The 14,704-nt window shown below is 36.7% G+C and overlaps 5 protein-coding genes across 5 annotated transcripts; 2 read left to right on the forward strand and 3 right to left on the reverse strand.

The window, feature by feature from the left end:
- The first annotated feature begins 6,761 nt into the window (after positions 1-6,761).
- On the forward strand, positions 6,762-8,170 carry Secp43 (tRNA Selenocysteine associated protein). The gene is made up of 2 exons (XM_068284042.1): positions 6,762-7,020; positions 7,079-8,170. Exons 1-2 carry the CDS (start codon positions 6,985-6,987, stop codon positions 8,117-8,119), a joined length of 1,077 nt encoding a protein of 358 aa, XP_068140143.1. The 5' UTR covers positions 6,762-6,984; the 3' UTR covers positions 8,120-8,170.
- Positions 8,171-8,258: 88 nt separating this feature from the next.
- On the reverse strand, positions 8,259-9,569 carry RpL27A (ribosomal protein L27A). The gene is made up of 4 exons (XM_068284043.1): positions 9,440-9,569; positions 8,863-9,180; positions 8,480-8,616; positions 8,259-8,344 (listed from the first exon to the last, which is right to left on the reverse strand). Exons 1-3 carry the CDS (start codon positions 9,440-9,442, stop codon positions 8,488-8,490), a joined length of 450 nt encoding a protein of 149 aa, XP_068140144.1. The 5' UTR covers positions 9,443-9,569; the 3' UTR covers positions 8,259-8,344; positions 8,480-8,487.
- A 131-nt stretch (positions 9,570-9,700) lies between these two features.
- Positions 9,701-10,355, reverse strand: mRpL27 (mitochondrial ribosomal protein L27). Its single transcript, XM_068284044.1, has 3 exons — positions 10,220-10,355; positions 9,998-10,161; positions 9,701-9,945 (listed from the first exon to the last, which is right to left on the reverse strand). The coding sequence occupies exons 1-3, from the start codon at positions 10,281-10,283 to the stop codon at positions 9,742-9,744; spliced, it is 432 nt and encodes a 143-aa protein (XP_068140145.1). The 5' UTR covers positions 10,284-10,355; the 3' UTR covers positions 9,701-9,741.
- Positions 10,356-10,411: 56 nt separating this feature from the next.
- Positions 10,412-12,725, forward strand: Elp3 (elongator complex protein 3). Its single transcript, XM_068284037.1, is given in 6 exon segments — positions 10,412-10,492; positions 10,558-10,799; positions 10,854-11,615; positions 11,617-11,720; positions 11,782-12,160; positions 12,162-12,725. Coding segments are annotated over 6 exon segments (1,653 nt in total). The 5' UTR covers positions 10,412-10,470; the 3' UTR covers positions 12,306-12,725.
- Positions 12,306-14,475, reverse strand: MFS18 (major facilitator superfamily transporter 18). Its single transcript, XM_068284038.1, has 3 exons — positions 14,087-14,475; positions 13,639-14,026; positions 12,306-13,578 (listed from the first exon to the last, which is right to left on the reverse strand). Exons 1-3 carry the CDS (start codon positions 14,152-14,154, stop codon positions 12,718-12,720), a joined length of 1,317 nt encoding a protein of 438 aa, XP_068140139.1. The 5' UTR covers positions 14,155-14,475; the 3' UTR covers positions 12,306-12,717.
- Between the last annotated feature and the right edge of the window lie 229 nt (positions 14,476-14,704).

The following is a 14,704-nucleotide window of genomic DNA, read 5'->3' on the forward strand; positions in this document are numbered from 1 at the left end:
CATATTTATCATAAGTTGTGAAAAGACATGAAATCCTACAAATATTTTGAACTTCAGCATTCACAATACTCTCTTTGATATTCCATTCAATAATTTCAAGTCGAACCAGTTATTACGTTATCAAAGCATTTAAATCGCAATTTGTACTTTTAGTAAATTTAGATTCTATATACAATATGTATATACACTAATGTATAAGACTGTGAGTTAAATTTAATATTCTATACTTAACAATTATTCTACACAACCGCAAGCGATTGATTCCATAGCAAAATAATGTATATGACGGTTTAAGTACTTATATGAACAATAAGATTTTTCATTGAACTATGAAAGACTAGACTGAGCGATACCTTATCTTAAAAGACAGTTATCGATTTCCTCAGGTAATCGCTAATATCCTGGCAAATACCACCAAGGTCCGTCCCACTCATGAAGAAGCGACCAACTTTCCCTCTCTATCTAATCACCCAGCAATGTGTCAATGAATTTGACTCGAGTGTTTTAATCTAACATAATCTAAGTACATTAGACAACTATAATTGAAGACAACTTAGATGTCTGTTTCCTTTGCTTCGTGTGTTCAATAATAATCCCACGGCTTAATGATATTCATTTTGAATTGGTAAATGCTGAGATCCTTGGGAAATTCTGAAAAGTGTTTGAAGGTTTTACAGGTTAGCATTCCTGATGTTCCGGGGGTTGTCAGATCTGTGGAGGTAGGAATGAAAGATCCTGTGGGTGTCTCTTTTTCAGTCGTCTTGTTTGGGTACTGTTATCCAGCAGGTTAATAGCCAGAATATTTACATGATCTTCAAGCTTCAAAACGTATTGCTCGCTCCGCCTTCAGATTGCATCCATTATGTATGGAATTGTCAAGGTCTCTATGCAGGAGAGCATTTACGATTCGTTGCAGTACCTTGTTTCGCTGAAGGTATTCAATGTTTGAAAGGGATGCAGAGCCCCAGAGTTGGATGCCGTATATCCACACTATATCTTATATAAATTAGGTTCCTTAAATGTAACTTAAATTCAAGAGAATATCTAATATCTGCTACCTCAAAAATATTACTTTGTGATCATTATCAAGACCATTATTAAATTATTACTTTAGGGGACAAACAATTTGTGTTTAATTTACATCATAAATTCATTGAGCAACAAATTCATATTAACTCTTTATCCTTTTTTTATAAATTTTAGGAATGGAAAACAAATTACTAACAAATGATGTTTTTTTCAGAAAATATTTACCCTTTAAAGCTTGGTTGTATGATCAAAGACAAAGAATTTTTGGAAACAGATGAACCGATTAGTCGGATATTCCAGTCTTAGAGCTAATTGTTAGTAAAATGTAGTAACTTTAACACTTTTCTTCACGATTTAGGTTTGAAATTTAGGGACAAAATCGATTTTTTAGTTTAAGAAGCCTTAAATTTTCTAAGATTAATTGAGAGATTTTACATTTCTTTAAGGAAATCAGATTGATTGATTTATTTGGTTCCTTTCTTTGGGAAGTTTTTCAGGATAAGTGCTGTAGCTTCTCCAAAAACAGTTTAATTTAAAAGTAAGTGTATGAATCTTTGAAAATTTATACTAATCCTATGAATTTAGAAGTTTTCTCAAAATAATTTTTCTATCTAGATGCAATCCCTTGTAATGCCCCAAGAAAATGTCATTCTTTGCTTTTGTCATTTCCTGAATGGGTTTCACAGGTCAATAAATGTATTATTATGTCATTTTTGCTGTTGTAAGAATGTTAAAACATGTTGAAGCTAGAAATAGACTAGAAATTGTTCATAGAAATGTAAAGTCAAGCGTCATATGTAGTTGCAATAACTTAAAACAAATCTCAGCCTCCGCCCTCACATTTTATGGTCCATTAATCAATCACACAATGGATTTTACATATACAACAAACGCATTACTATATCCATATGGAAATATGGCAGTAGGTACATTTATGTCACAGTTGTTTTATATTTGGTACAGTTAATTTACGAGTAAAACATTTAGAAATCCAGTTAGATTAATTTTAAAACACCTTTTGCCATTTTGTTATAATTTTCAGCTATTTAGAAACTTGCATAAATTCAACGATTACGCAAACCGGTGGAAGGGGCAAACACATTTTGAAAATTAATAAATGCTTAAATAATTAAACCAAAATGAATATTGATGCTTAAAGGCAATAACATTTTGAGGGTCAGCAGTAGCCACAGCAGCAGCACTGACGACGCCGACGACGACGACGACGACGATGACAAGAAAAACTAACTACTATAAGTTATACAAATAAAAAACTGCAGAGACATCACGCAAATTTGAACTATTTTGATCGGTGGAGAGAGGGGAGAGTGGGGGAAATAATGAAGGCTGACAACTTGGAGTCAAGTTGAAGTCAAAGTATCGAGTCATAGTCAATCGGGTTAACCCTGACATTTTATGTAAGTTCTTGGTTTTTTTTTTCAGTTTCCATTTGGCTAGGTTTGGTTTTTACATTCTTTGTATTATGCCCTAATTGACATTATCTAACTTATGTATAGGGCCATAAAAATAAAATAAACTTTGTTTTTTGCTATCTTAAATATGACTTTTACAATGTGGTACTAATAATAATATAGGGTCTAATCTTTATAGTCCTCCCGAGTTGAGTTTATTATAACTAAATTCAGTGACTTTTGCACCACTGAGGAAACACATGGTCAGAGATAAGATTTCCTTCGGAAACATATACATATATGTATATATAAATATATAGTTTATGCCGACTTGAAGAAAAACAAGCCATTAGCCATTAGAGCAACAAAAGTCAAAGCATGTGATTTTGCTTTCGATTTTTAATAGTGTCAAATTCCATTGATTGTTCCCCCTCGAAAACTGAATCATTCACTAACTAACTATAAAGTCGGGCGTACGCCCGATGCCAATATATATAGATGGGTGTGTCATTCAGATGTTTTAATAACTTAATTGCCGAAAGTGAGCCCCAAATTATAATTATGGTCTTGGGGAAATTCAACAAACATACACTTAATTTTATAATTTTTAATAACCAAAAGGGGCCGGCATTATATCTACCTGATAAATACACATACCTATATATGTACATACATACAAACATATATGATATATGATATGTATGAACTTGCATTCATTGCATGCAATATTCATTAAAAGTGTGAAAAATTGTAAGAACTTTTAGCATGTTAAATGAGTTTTAACATTTAATTGTTGCACTTTTTTTTTATAAATATTTTAATTTTGTTTTTGTTTGTCTTTTGTTAATATTTGCACGGGGTGTATTTCCTACTAACTGACAGCTGGGCGTTGAGAGCTTGGAATCGAGTGCTGAATCCGGGGCGGGCCTTCACCAAAATGTCTGAGTCTGAGACAGAGCCAGAGACATGTGATTGCTGGCGAATAATATTTATTTATAAAATAATAATATTTTAAACTGCTAATTTGTCAGAACGGAAGTGAGTTGAATTTGTAAGTTCACGTTTCCACACTCAAACAAACTCAAAATGTTGTTCAAGAAGAATCATGACTCTGATGTTTGATGCAGAAACTGGGTAAGTAATAATTGTGTTTTTTGTCAATATTCGAAGTTTTTGTGGATAAAATGGGGAGGTGCTTTTATTTAGTATTAGTTTGAAAGATAAGAGTATGGTAAATGAAACTGTTATTCGTTTTGTTCCCCTAAATTGCCCAGATGCCAGACCCTTCTTCAAATCACCAACTAAGGTGACATCTTCTGCTCGAGCAGAGCCAATTGATAATCCTCTACAGTCCTTTGACTGGCCTCGTGATCTGTGTCATTTTGGCTTGCGAGGACTCCAGACACTCTTTTTTTTTTTTTGTTGTGCTAAAAAGTTGCTAGTGGTTCATAGTCGTTTGGATTAAGTTTCTAGCATACAATTATTCTTCCTAAGGGGACATTAAATTACATTCGATCATTTTCTATCGGGGGTGCCAGTTAAATGTATTGGGATCATAGAACTCTTTAATATGAGAGATAAAAATGTTATTGTAGTTAAATTTTGATCGATGTCGAGAATAACTTTAAACTCTATTCGTAGATTATTTTATCTAGAGTTTTTTTTTTTTTTTTTGTTTCTATGTCAATCAATACACAAAGGAAGAATTCCACTACATTTAAAATAAAATTTCTTTAAAATCGGTGGATCTATAATTATGTTTTTATCGTAACAGACCGAAGATTCGAAAACTATATAGGAAAAAGTAGTCAAGCTTTAATTCAGGCACTTATAACTTAAGAAGGATATGAATAGGCTGCGATCTTTGAAAAAATATCCTTTAGTTCAATTTATGGTCAGCACTCAAACTGCTGGACAACAGCATGCAGATTAGAAGAAGTCACATGCTATGCAAGACATGCTATTTTGTCCAGAGACGGACTGGTGATTCCACCCCCATTCATGATTATCTTTGAGAACATTTGCTATTTGTCCTTTAAGGATAGATCGCAAATAAAAATAAATACACAAAAAAAATAAAAAATTATTCCTTAAAATATAATTATAGGTACATAAATTAAAAAACTAAATCCTATTTGTTTTATTAAAAAAACAACTTAAAATTGTTTGAATTCAAGAAAACTACTTTCTTTTAATGCAAAATAGGACATAATTGTTGGTTACACTATCGAGCCGTAAAAAATCGATGCAGTCGTTTTTAGATTATAGAGAATTGTCCACAATTTAAGTCAAAAACAGAATGATTTATTTATAAATTAAAATGTTGTTTCTAATGACTTAATTTTAAACGTGTCTGACCCACCTTAAAGACGCATAAATTCACAAAAATAAATTTAAGAGAAAAATCTCACACCTTGACCTTATGACCGCAGAAGAAACTGTGATTACGCTCGTGCCGCTTTGTGATGCCGACAAAATACAAAACAGCTTAAGTCGAATATGCGTATACCCTTCGACCTAAAGTTCTAAGCACTTAAGTGGACGTATTCCCAAATGTGAATTTTAGGATCCAGCCAATAAATCTTAGAAACGTAACTGGAAATGCTTTAGAGTCTTCAAATATTCCTTTTTCTTTAATGTTTACGCTAAATTCACAAAAAAATATTTACTAATGGACTTTTGTTTTTCGTAACATCGCCAGTTTCTCTTACCACCAAACATTTGCCAAACAAAAGGAAAAGTTATTCAAAAGGCTTTTCAAAGAACAATATGAATTCTCAAAGTTAGATCAATATCTCCTTATTCCACTGCGAATTAGATTAATCTTGTTAGTAAAGATAGATTTGCCAATACGCAATAAATAACTCTAATGATCTAAAGATCTTTTGTGAACAATGCATTTGTTCGCTTTCCACTAACATTTGGTTCATTTCAAACTAGTTTAAAAAACTCTCTTCAATTAAGAAGTACCATAACGTATTCCTATGACACCTATTCAACATTCAATTCGTTAGTTTAAGAGGAATAAGATAGGGCAGTAAATCAGAGGGGATTATAGCTGTGTATAATTGTAGTCGAATAGACGAGTCTCTTGTTATAAGTAATATGCCTCTTCCCTCTTGTGTCTTACTGAAAGAGCACTCTACTGATAAGATAAGCATTAAACAACGAAACACACACACAGAGACAGATAGAGAGGGGGAGATCAGATGTGAAAGAAACCAGAGCAAGATGGAAGATCGGCGTGGGAAACTGGAAAAATAATTTAACAATAAGAACAAGAATAAGGTTAGTAAAGGTGCCCAGCATGATGAAATGTTTAAAATTGTCTAGCATAAACTTAAAATTCTTCATTAATAAAACCGGTTTCATTTCACATTCAAGTATATTACCTTAATTTACATATGCCAAATGTTTGGGCCAAAATTTGACTAAATGCGTCACACGTTTCATTCATAGTTTATTTATTTATTTTTTTTTTTTTTTGCGCAATGAACCACAAAAATTTTCAAACTCTGATAATAGGCAACCTTCGAGGGTAATCGTCATAAACGGTTTTAGATTTGGATTTGGATTACTATTACTGTCAATCGATAAGTGTTTGCTTGCTGATTTATAAGTCACCCCCCACCCACCTCCTCAGCCGAGGGGCTCTAGACCACAATACATAAGGTATTGAACTTTCGAGTGTTGAAAAATAATAATAATAATAATAATAAACCATTTGGCATTGACATTGGCATGCAACGAAGTTGTTAAAAAAATTAAAAACATTTCAAAATATTTACACAGCCGGCAACACAGGGACTTATATGTACATACATACGCATGTATAACTGAGCAAATATGTAGTTATATACAAAAATACGAAATATTTTGCAAAAACGTCACTAAAAGTACATAAATCTTAATTGCCGATTTACGTAGATAAAAGTGGTTCAATTTATTTTTAGCTTAGACATCACGTTTGATAGCAAATTAAATGTTAACTTAATATCGTTAGTGACATTAACTTTATAAGTAGATCCAAATCAAATTTCATGAATCGCGATGAAAACTAAACGTTCAAAAACAAAGGTAACAAATATTTAAATTTTTTAAAATTGACTTATCTCAACACTTAAATACGAATTAGAATTAGGCTAAACTTAACCTTTTAAGAGATACTCAAACATTTTTATTACCAATCTGGTTAAAATAAGTAAACTTGTTGAATATTTTTCATTTGACTTGAAAATAAAATAAACAACATTTTCAACATGATACAAAAATACATTATGAAATCATAGATTTAAATCCAAGCGCCAAGGTTAGAGTGACCGGGTGCGAGTAAAAGTCCTAAGGGTGCGAGTAATAGTCCTAAGGGTCCGAGTAAAAAGTCCTAAGGGTGAGAGTAACCGTGCATAATGTCTCACATCACTAGTTTTTAAGAGTTGGCAGCACTCTGTTAAATGTCAAAGAGAAGTCACATCACTAATTGAAAAAGAAAACATACGCAGCGAAAGCATTTATTTTGAAATTGTAAAATAGATATAAATAAAATATGTCATCAGTGCATTGCCAACTATGGATGGGAAGCGTAAGTAAAATCTTCGATATAATTGGAGGTTGGTAATCTCACATTTCATGCCTTATAGCTCGAGTCCTACATGACGGAAAACTTCATCATTGCGGCTTTCCGGAAGATGGGTGAAGATCCCACTACAGTGCGATTGATGCGCAACAAATACACCGGAGAACCAGCGGGATATTGTTTCGTAAATTTTATATCCGATGATCATGCCTTGGATGCTATGCATAAGTTAAATGGCAAACCCATTCCCGGGACCAATCCCATTGTACGCTTCCGCTTGAATTCAGCAAGCAATTCATACAAATTGCCCGGCAATGAGCGAGAATTCAGCGTTTGGGTCGGTGATCTCAGCTCCGATGTAGATGATTACCAACTGTATAAGGTTTTCTCAAGTAAATTCACCTCCATCAAAACAGCGAAGGTTATTCTGGATAGCTTGGGGTTCTCCAAAGGCTACGGGTTTGTGCGATTTGGCATCGAGGATGAGCAAAAGTCAGCTCTCTACGATATGAATGGCTACATTGGACTAGGCACTAGGCCCATCAAGATTTGCAATGCTGTTCCCAAACCAAAGACAGAACTGGCCGCTGCCTTGGGCTTGGGTGGCACCAATAGTAACTATGGATATGGAGGCGCAGGGCCCACATCAACGACGGGAACAACTGCAGCGGCGGGAACCGATTACTCGCAATATTATGATCCGACTAGCACCTATTGGCAGGGTTATAATGCCTGGCAAGGCTATTATGATCAACAAGGCGCTGGCGGTCCATCAATTACAGATGCCGCCGCGTATTATCAACAGGCCATGTCACAATCCCATTCGAATCCTCAAACATTGGCACAACATGCCGAAGCTTGGAGCGCCCAGCGTAGTGCCCAATATGAGCAACAGCAGCAGCAGCAACAACAACAAATGTTGCAGGGTGAAGGTGGACTGGCAACTGGTAATGGTGGTGCCGATGACGATTACGGACTGGAGGATCATAAGTTTGTTCTCGATGTGGATAAACTGAATCGTGAAACTATTGATTCAGACCGGCGCCTGTATGACGCTTTGGAAAGCTCCAAGTGGCTGCCCATAGAACAGTTGGAAGTATTTTAGTTTAGCTTTAATATCTATTTTTAAAATAAAAGCAAAATATTTAAAACAAAAAAAAAAACTTCTGTTTCTCCTGTCCAGGCCGTTTTTTCCTTTTCCAGATTCTAACTTAAAACATTTTAAAATCAAAAACAATTTAATCTTTGTTTTTCTTTTTAAATTTATTAAAAAACAAATACATTTTAGATCGTCGAATGTATTCCATTTGCTTTTATTTTGTAGAAGAATCTGCAATAAGAAAAAACAACTAATTAAAGAATATGTTATATTAGTTTGAACTTAAATTGTATGAGAGTACAACGAAAATTTACATTTTACTCAGTTTTATTATTCTTAGGTAAATAATTAATTTAAAAATCACACCTTAAAACTTAAGCCCTCAACAAGCAGACACCACCGGCCTTCTTGATTTTGTCTTCAGCTTTCTTGGAGAAGTATTTGGCCTTCACAATCACGGGGCGAGCGGGCAAGTGACCGCGTCCCAGCAGCTTGTAGTAACCCTGTGGAGGATAAGATTAAAAAGATACTCGGTTACAAAATTGTGCGTGTAATGGAGACATGTTCTTCTTTAGCTGATAAAATATGTTGCACATTACGAATCTTTAATCTGAAAGGCATTTCTCAACAGGATTTGAGCGATTGCACATTCGCATTCAGTCCGCCCATCGCCTTAGGTGAATCTTCATTTCAAAGATGCCAACGCAGCAGCACATTTAGCATAGAATTCTTTTAAGAGATTCACTTACAAATTGAACCAAATCGATGACTGGTGCCTTGGTGCTCTTCTCCTTCTCCAGTTCGGCGAATTTCTCGGGTCCAACCAGAGACCACAATTTGTCCAGATTGATTTCTGGTCTGAATTTGTGCTGGCGGCGCAAATGGAAGTTCCTCATACCAACTTTACCGAAGTAACCGGGATGGTATTTGTCGAAGTTGATGCGGTGATGGTGCATACCACCAGCGTTACCGCGACCTCCAGGATGCTTGCGGTGCTTGCCGATACGACCATGACCATGGCTGACATGACCACGCAGCTTCCTGGTCTTCTTCCTCTTGATATTCGACTGGAAAAATGAAATTACATTTTAAATTAGTAAACCATGTTTTTTTCCACTTTACTTTAGTGTCTGCAATTGCACGTGTAAATGAGGTTATGTTGGGCAGTTTACACCCGCCGAATCTCACTTTTACATTGCTCTGCACATCTTCAACTTCAGTGCATAAAAATGTTGACGGGCAAAACACAATAAACTTCTACGTTTTCATTTTAATTAAGCTCTAGCAAGCATTTTATGCTCAACTGCTTTATTGACGTCCACCTACCATCTTCAGAGTTTTGGAAAGAAAGGAAGTCAATGAAGTTGGCTGCGCTTGAGTAGTGTTGCCATTATATTTATAATCGGTAATCGATTAATTATCTACTTTTTCACAACACTGATAACATTGACAGTTGGCCTCAAATGGGTCGATAACCAATGCAAAAATTTCGTCTCCTGGTCCTGACAGAGCCCTTTATTGTGGAGTCCTTATCTCTACTTGGGAACTCATGCATGACAGAACCATAAATTAATTAGAAATTGAATATCTGTTTTTCTTGTATGTTTTATTTTTAATAGATAAAAGTTTTAAATTTCCTCCACTAGACGAAACCGTTGATGTTGTTTTTCGGGTATAACATTGAAGAATTTTTTGTAGATTGTTTGATCCTGTCGCCCAGCGTAATTTCTTTGTACCCATGTGTGATCCCAATTAGGATCAATGGGTTCACAGCTCATAATAACACGACCGTGCTCCATGGCAAATAAAGTTCCATTGCGTCCAAATCCCACCTAGAAATTATGTGATGAGTTTTAATCTATTTTGGGAATATTGTCGACTTACATTTAAACCAGGATGGAAACGTGTGGTCAACTGGGTGGCCAAAATGGTGCCATGCGAGACATAGTGTCCATCCAATACGCGCCAGCCACGATGTTTTGGACGAGGATGGCCCTTTTTATTGCGCGTACTTCCACCGGTTTTTTTGCTGGCATTACGTATGGTGGCTATTGAAATTTCAAAGTTTAACAATAAAAATTTTGGATCTGCAAAGCTAATACTTACTTATTAAAGGCTGATCTACTTTCAGACATTGTAGAGATAATTTTTGCAAAATAGTATATGACATCTTGCCCCTTTTTAATTAAAAACAAAAGGCCGAATAAGAAATCAAGAAGTTTGTTTATGCAACATATGGTAAATTACTGTAAACTATCGAATAAATCGATAACTTTGCAGTAATCGATAGCAGTTTATTTGGCAATAACAATAACAATTCCACACGTGCATTAGTTTATTTCATTTTTGCAGCAAAAATGAAGCCAAAGAATAAGTTGGGTAGGCCATATAATAATATTAATATTGTTATAACAATGTTAATGTGTACATTTCTTTTCTGCCAGCTGTGGGACTAAGCCGGGAAGAGCGCCGAATTCTTGTTGTTGGCGAAATCATTCAAGAGCTTCTTAAGGCCCACGAAGCGAAGAAGGATGTAAATCTAAACCGAATGAAGTCGCTCATTTCATCCAAATATGGCTTGGACAGTTCGCCCAGGTTGGTTGATATAATAGCAGCTGTACCGCAGGATGCCAAGAAGATTTTGTTACCCAAATTAAGAGCTAAACCAATAAGAACAGCTAGTGGTGTAAGATGCGAGATGCAGTTGTTTATGTCGATTCTAATTCATGATTAATTCTAGATCGCAGTGGTAGCCGTCATGTGCAAGCCTCATCGTTGTCCCCACATTAATATGACGGGAAACATTTGCGTCTATTGTCCTGGTGGACCAGACAGTGATTTCGAATATTCTACTCAATCCTACACCGGCTATGAACCCACTTCAATGCGTGCTATCCGGGCCCGATATGATCCATTTCTGCAAACGCGTCACCGTGTGGAGCAATTAAAACAATTGGGTCATTCGGTGGACAAAGTGGAATTCATTGTAATGGGCGGTACATTTATGTGTCTTTCAGAGGAATACCGCGATTACTTTATACGAAATCTTCATGATGCCCTATCTGGTCACAGTAGTGCCAATGTTGCTGAAGCCGTTCGCTACTCTGAGAAATCTCGCACCAAATGCATTGGCATTACCATAGAGACCCGACCAGATTATTGCCTTAAAAGACACATTTCGGATATGTTGAATTATGGATGTACTCGTCTAGAGATCGGTGTGCAATCGGTTTATGAGGATGTAGCCAGGGACACAAATCGCGGTCACACCGTCCGAGCTGTCTGCGAAAGTTTTCAACTGGGCAAAGATGCTGGATACAAAATAGTCGCTCACATGATGCCCGATCTTCCGAATGTGGATTTTGAACGTGATATTGATCAGTTTATTGAATATTTTGAGAATCCTGCCTTCCGTTCGGATGGCCTTAAAATTTATCCCACATTAGTAATCCGTGGAACAGGATTGTATGAACTATGGAGGACAGGTAGATATAAGTCATATCCCCCCATCGATGCTGGTCGACCTAGTGGCAAAGATTTTGGCTCTAGTACCGCCATGGACGAGGGTCTATCGGGTACAACGAGACATTCCGATGCCCCTGGTGAGGTAGGTCGGAAGATAATTCTTTATATAGTTTGTTTGTTTAAACTGATTTTTATTTTTTAAGCTCTGGTGTGGAGCATGGTAATTTACGTGAGTTGGCCCTGGCTCGCATGAAAGATCTGGGAACTTCTTGTAGGGATGTTCGCACGCGCGAAGTGGGCATCCAGGAGATTCACAACAAAGTACGTCCCTATGAAATTGAGTTGATACGACGCGATTATGTGGCAAATGGCGGCTGGGAAACATTTTTATCCTACGAAGATCCCGAACAGGATATCTTAGTTGGTCTGCTCAGATTGCGTAAATGTTCGCCAGATACTTTCCGGCCAGAATTAAAGGCTGTGCCCTGCTCTATAGTCCGTGAACTTCATGTCTATGGGTCAGTTGTGCCGGTCAATGCTCGTGATCCCACCAAATTTCAGCATCAGGGCTTTGGCATGCTTTTTGATGGAGGAGGCTGAGCGTATAGCACGGGAAGAGCATTGTAGCCAAAAGTTGGCTGTCATTTCTGGAGTAGGCACACGCAACTATTATCGAAAAATGGGCTATGAACTGGATGGCCCTTATATGTCCAAGAGCATTGTCTAATTAGGTTTTACTTTTGACATATATGTATATCTGGATTTTTTTATTCATATATCTACAGAGTTTGCGATGAAATGTTTAACTATATATATATATATATATATGCATAGATATAATCTATCAAAGTTAATGGTCTCGCTTATTTCAAAATGTTTTGTCAACTTCAAACAAGTGTCCTTCATTCTAATACCATGAAGAGCACAACCTTAATGCAAACTCTTTTTACATCCTCAATGCTTTCCACTTTTATGGAGTTGTCCGTATTTTTTTTATAATCCGAGATCTATATATGTACATATATATAATATATCACGCTCTGATCATTAGGATTTTCTTTACTTTTTTTTTCTACTTAAGACTAAAATATTTTACTATATACACACAGAATTAGATAAATTAAAAAAAGAACATCGATTTAAACAATCGCCTCAGCTGAACCAAAGACCATGAATATAATCCAACCCACCAGATTGATGCCTGCCGCTGCACTAAATACCATTGGCCAACTTTGTGTCAATTCCAGTATATGCCCGGCCAAATAAACGCCGAGGAAACCAGGAATAGCTCCCACAGTGTTCATTAACCCGAACACACTTCCCGAATGTAAAGGTGCCAAATCTTGAGGATTAACCGTAACGGCATTATTATGGAATCCGGTGCCTCCGATGATTATGGTCATGCATATTAGGGCAGTATGGAAATCCGTTGTCCTGGACATGACAAACAATGCCAAATTTTGTGCGGCAAAGCAACAGCTCTGAATTAATTTCCTCACCGTTGTTGTGGACCAGTCTCGGGCTAACATTTTTGTGGTCAAATATTTTGCAAATAATGTACATGGAGGCAGAGCTAACCATGGTATCATGTTGACAACCCAACCCTTGGCTTGGGGAAATCCATCGTGAAAGTATGTGGGCAGCCAGGACAGTAACACAAAGAAGCAATTCATCTCACAGGCATGAGTAAGGACACAGGCCCAAAAAGACAAGCGACCAAAGTAGCGTAACCAGGGAACAGCTGATTCTGTGGGCGTTCTATTGGCACACAGACGCGAGGGCGTAGCAATATTAATGATTCGATTGCGTTCTCCAGCCATGGCATAGTACCTTAGCACCAGAGCCCAGGCAAAGCCCATTAGGCCAATAACACGGAAGACATATGACCAGCCAAAGTAATCTAGAATAAATGAACCCATGATGCCGGTCAATAAGGTGCCCAGGGCGGATCCTGCGGTCAGAAGGCCAAAGAAACTGCTTCGTTCATTTGGACAGAGATTCTAAAACACCAAGAACACACAAATATCATAGTTGCTATCTTGATTTGAATCATTACTCACCTGACTAGTTAGGCTTATCATGCTGGGAAAGTGTACACCTTGCAGAGCTCCATTCAAGATGCGTACTGTAACTATACATGGAATGGCATATGATTTAATGGAACTTGTTGACCAAATAATTGTGGGCATTAGGAATGTTATCAGCGACCAACCCACAGCAGCTATCAGTATAACTCTCTGGCCACCAAACCGATCACTGAAGTAGCCGCCCACAACCTGTGTCAAAGTATAACCCCAAAAGAAGGAACTTAGCACAGTTCCTGAGTCCGTTTTGCTCCATTTCTGAGCGGCAGCTACTGCAGGAACTAGCAGCGGCATGGTAGTGCGGGTGGAATACAGCATGCATGTGCCTGTTATTAGTGTGATAAACCACACACGTTTTTCATGCCTGCAATTGAGAAAAAGCGCTCACATCATGACCAGGATCAACAATCAATGGAGGCCTTACCTTGTCCAAATGCTTTGAGTGTCCACCAGGTCGCCGCGAAGCAGCGAATATTTGAGTTTCTCGTCCATTGTCACGGGTTAAAAGAACATTTCCGTCTCTCTATAACTCTCAGCTGCAGCAACCTGACTCCAATTCACCTAAACCAACGAACTGCCGCGTTGCCTGTTAGATGTTTACTCTTTCTTTTTTATTTACGCACATATGTTGCTCGCAGTTTGTTTTTTACGTGGCCATTCTAAAAAAAAATTTCATACCATGAGCATTTGATGGGATTAAACAAAAACCATTTGGCAGCCGCCATGACGACTCAAAAAATCCGCTGCATTAGGCAAATGTAATAACTGTTTATGTATATACAAACATTGCATAAACTACAATATTCATCTATTAAATTGTAGTTTACATTATAGTTCCAATCAATTAGGTTTTTATGCATGAGCTTTATTTTTTTATGCATAAATTAAGCAAAACCCAAATGCCGTATAAGTTCCAAAGTAGAGTGCCACCTGGTGATGGCATAAAATTTCTCGATTATTTAAAGACAATCGATACTTAAAAATATAACGGAAATTCAAAAACAACAGACAAATGTACAAATTTTATTTATTTATTTTTGAA

The sequence above is a fragment of the Drosophila tropicalis genome, unplaced genomic scaffold (assembly GCF_018151085.1).
Source record: "Drosophila tropicalis isolate 14030-0801.00 unplaced genomic scaffold, ASM1815108v1 contig_3, whole genome shotgun sequence".
Lineage (NCBI taxonomy): Eukaryota > Metazoa > Arthropoda > Insecta > Diptera > Drosophilidae > Drosophila > Drosophila tropicalis.

Excerpts from the sequence above, each read along its gene's own strand:
- Secp43 (XM_068284042.1), top strand. The coding sequence starts at position 6,985 with ATGTCATCAGTGCATTGCCAACTATGGATGGGAAGC. Across the intron at positions 7,021-7,078 it reads GCCAACTATGGATGGGAAGC|CTCGAGTCCTACATGACGGA; the intron begins GTAAGTAAAATC and ends CATGCCTTATAG.
- RpL27A (XM_068284043.1), bottom strand. Across the intron at positions 8,617-8,862 it reads TCATCGATTTGGTTCAATTT|GGTTACTACAAGCTGCTGGG; the intron begins GTAAGTGAATCT and ends TATCCTCCACAG.
- mRpL27 (XM_068284044.1), bottom strand. The coding sequence starts at position 10,283 with ATGTCATATACTATTTTGCAAAAATTATCTCTACAATGTCTGAAAGTA. Across the intron at positions 10,162-10,219 it reads AGTAGATCAGCCTTTAATAA|CCACCATACGTAATGCCAGC; the intron begins GTAAGTATTAGC and ends AAATTTCAATAG. Across the intron at positions 9,946-9,997 it reads GTTTCCATCCTGGTTTAAAT|GTGGGATTTGGACGCAATGG; the intron begins GTAAGTCGACAA and ends CATAATTTCTAG.
- MFS18 (XM_068284038.1), bottom strand. The coding sequence starts at position 14,154 with ATGGACGAGAAACTCAAATATTCGCTGCTTCGCGGCGACCTGGTGGAC. Across the intron at positions 14,027-14,086 it reads ACTCAAAGCATTTGGACAAG|GCATGAAAAACGTGTGTGGT; the intron begins GTAAGGCCTCCA and ends TCTCAATTGCAG. Across the intron at positions 13,579-13,638 it reads TGATAAGCCTAACTAGTCAG|AATCTCTGTCCAAATGAACG; the intron begins GTGAGTAATGAT and ends TTGGTGTTTTAG.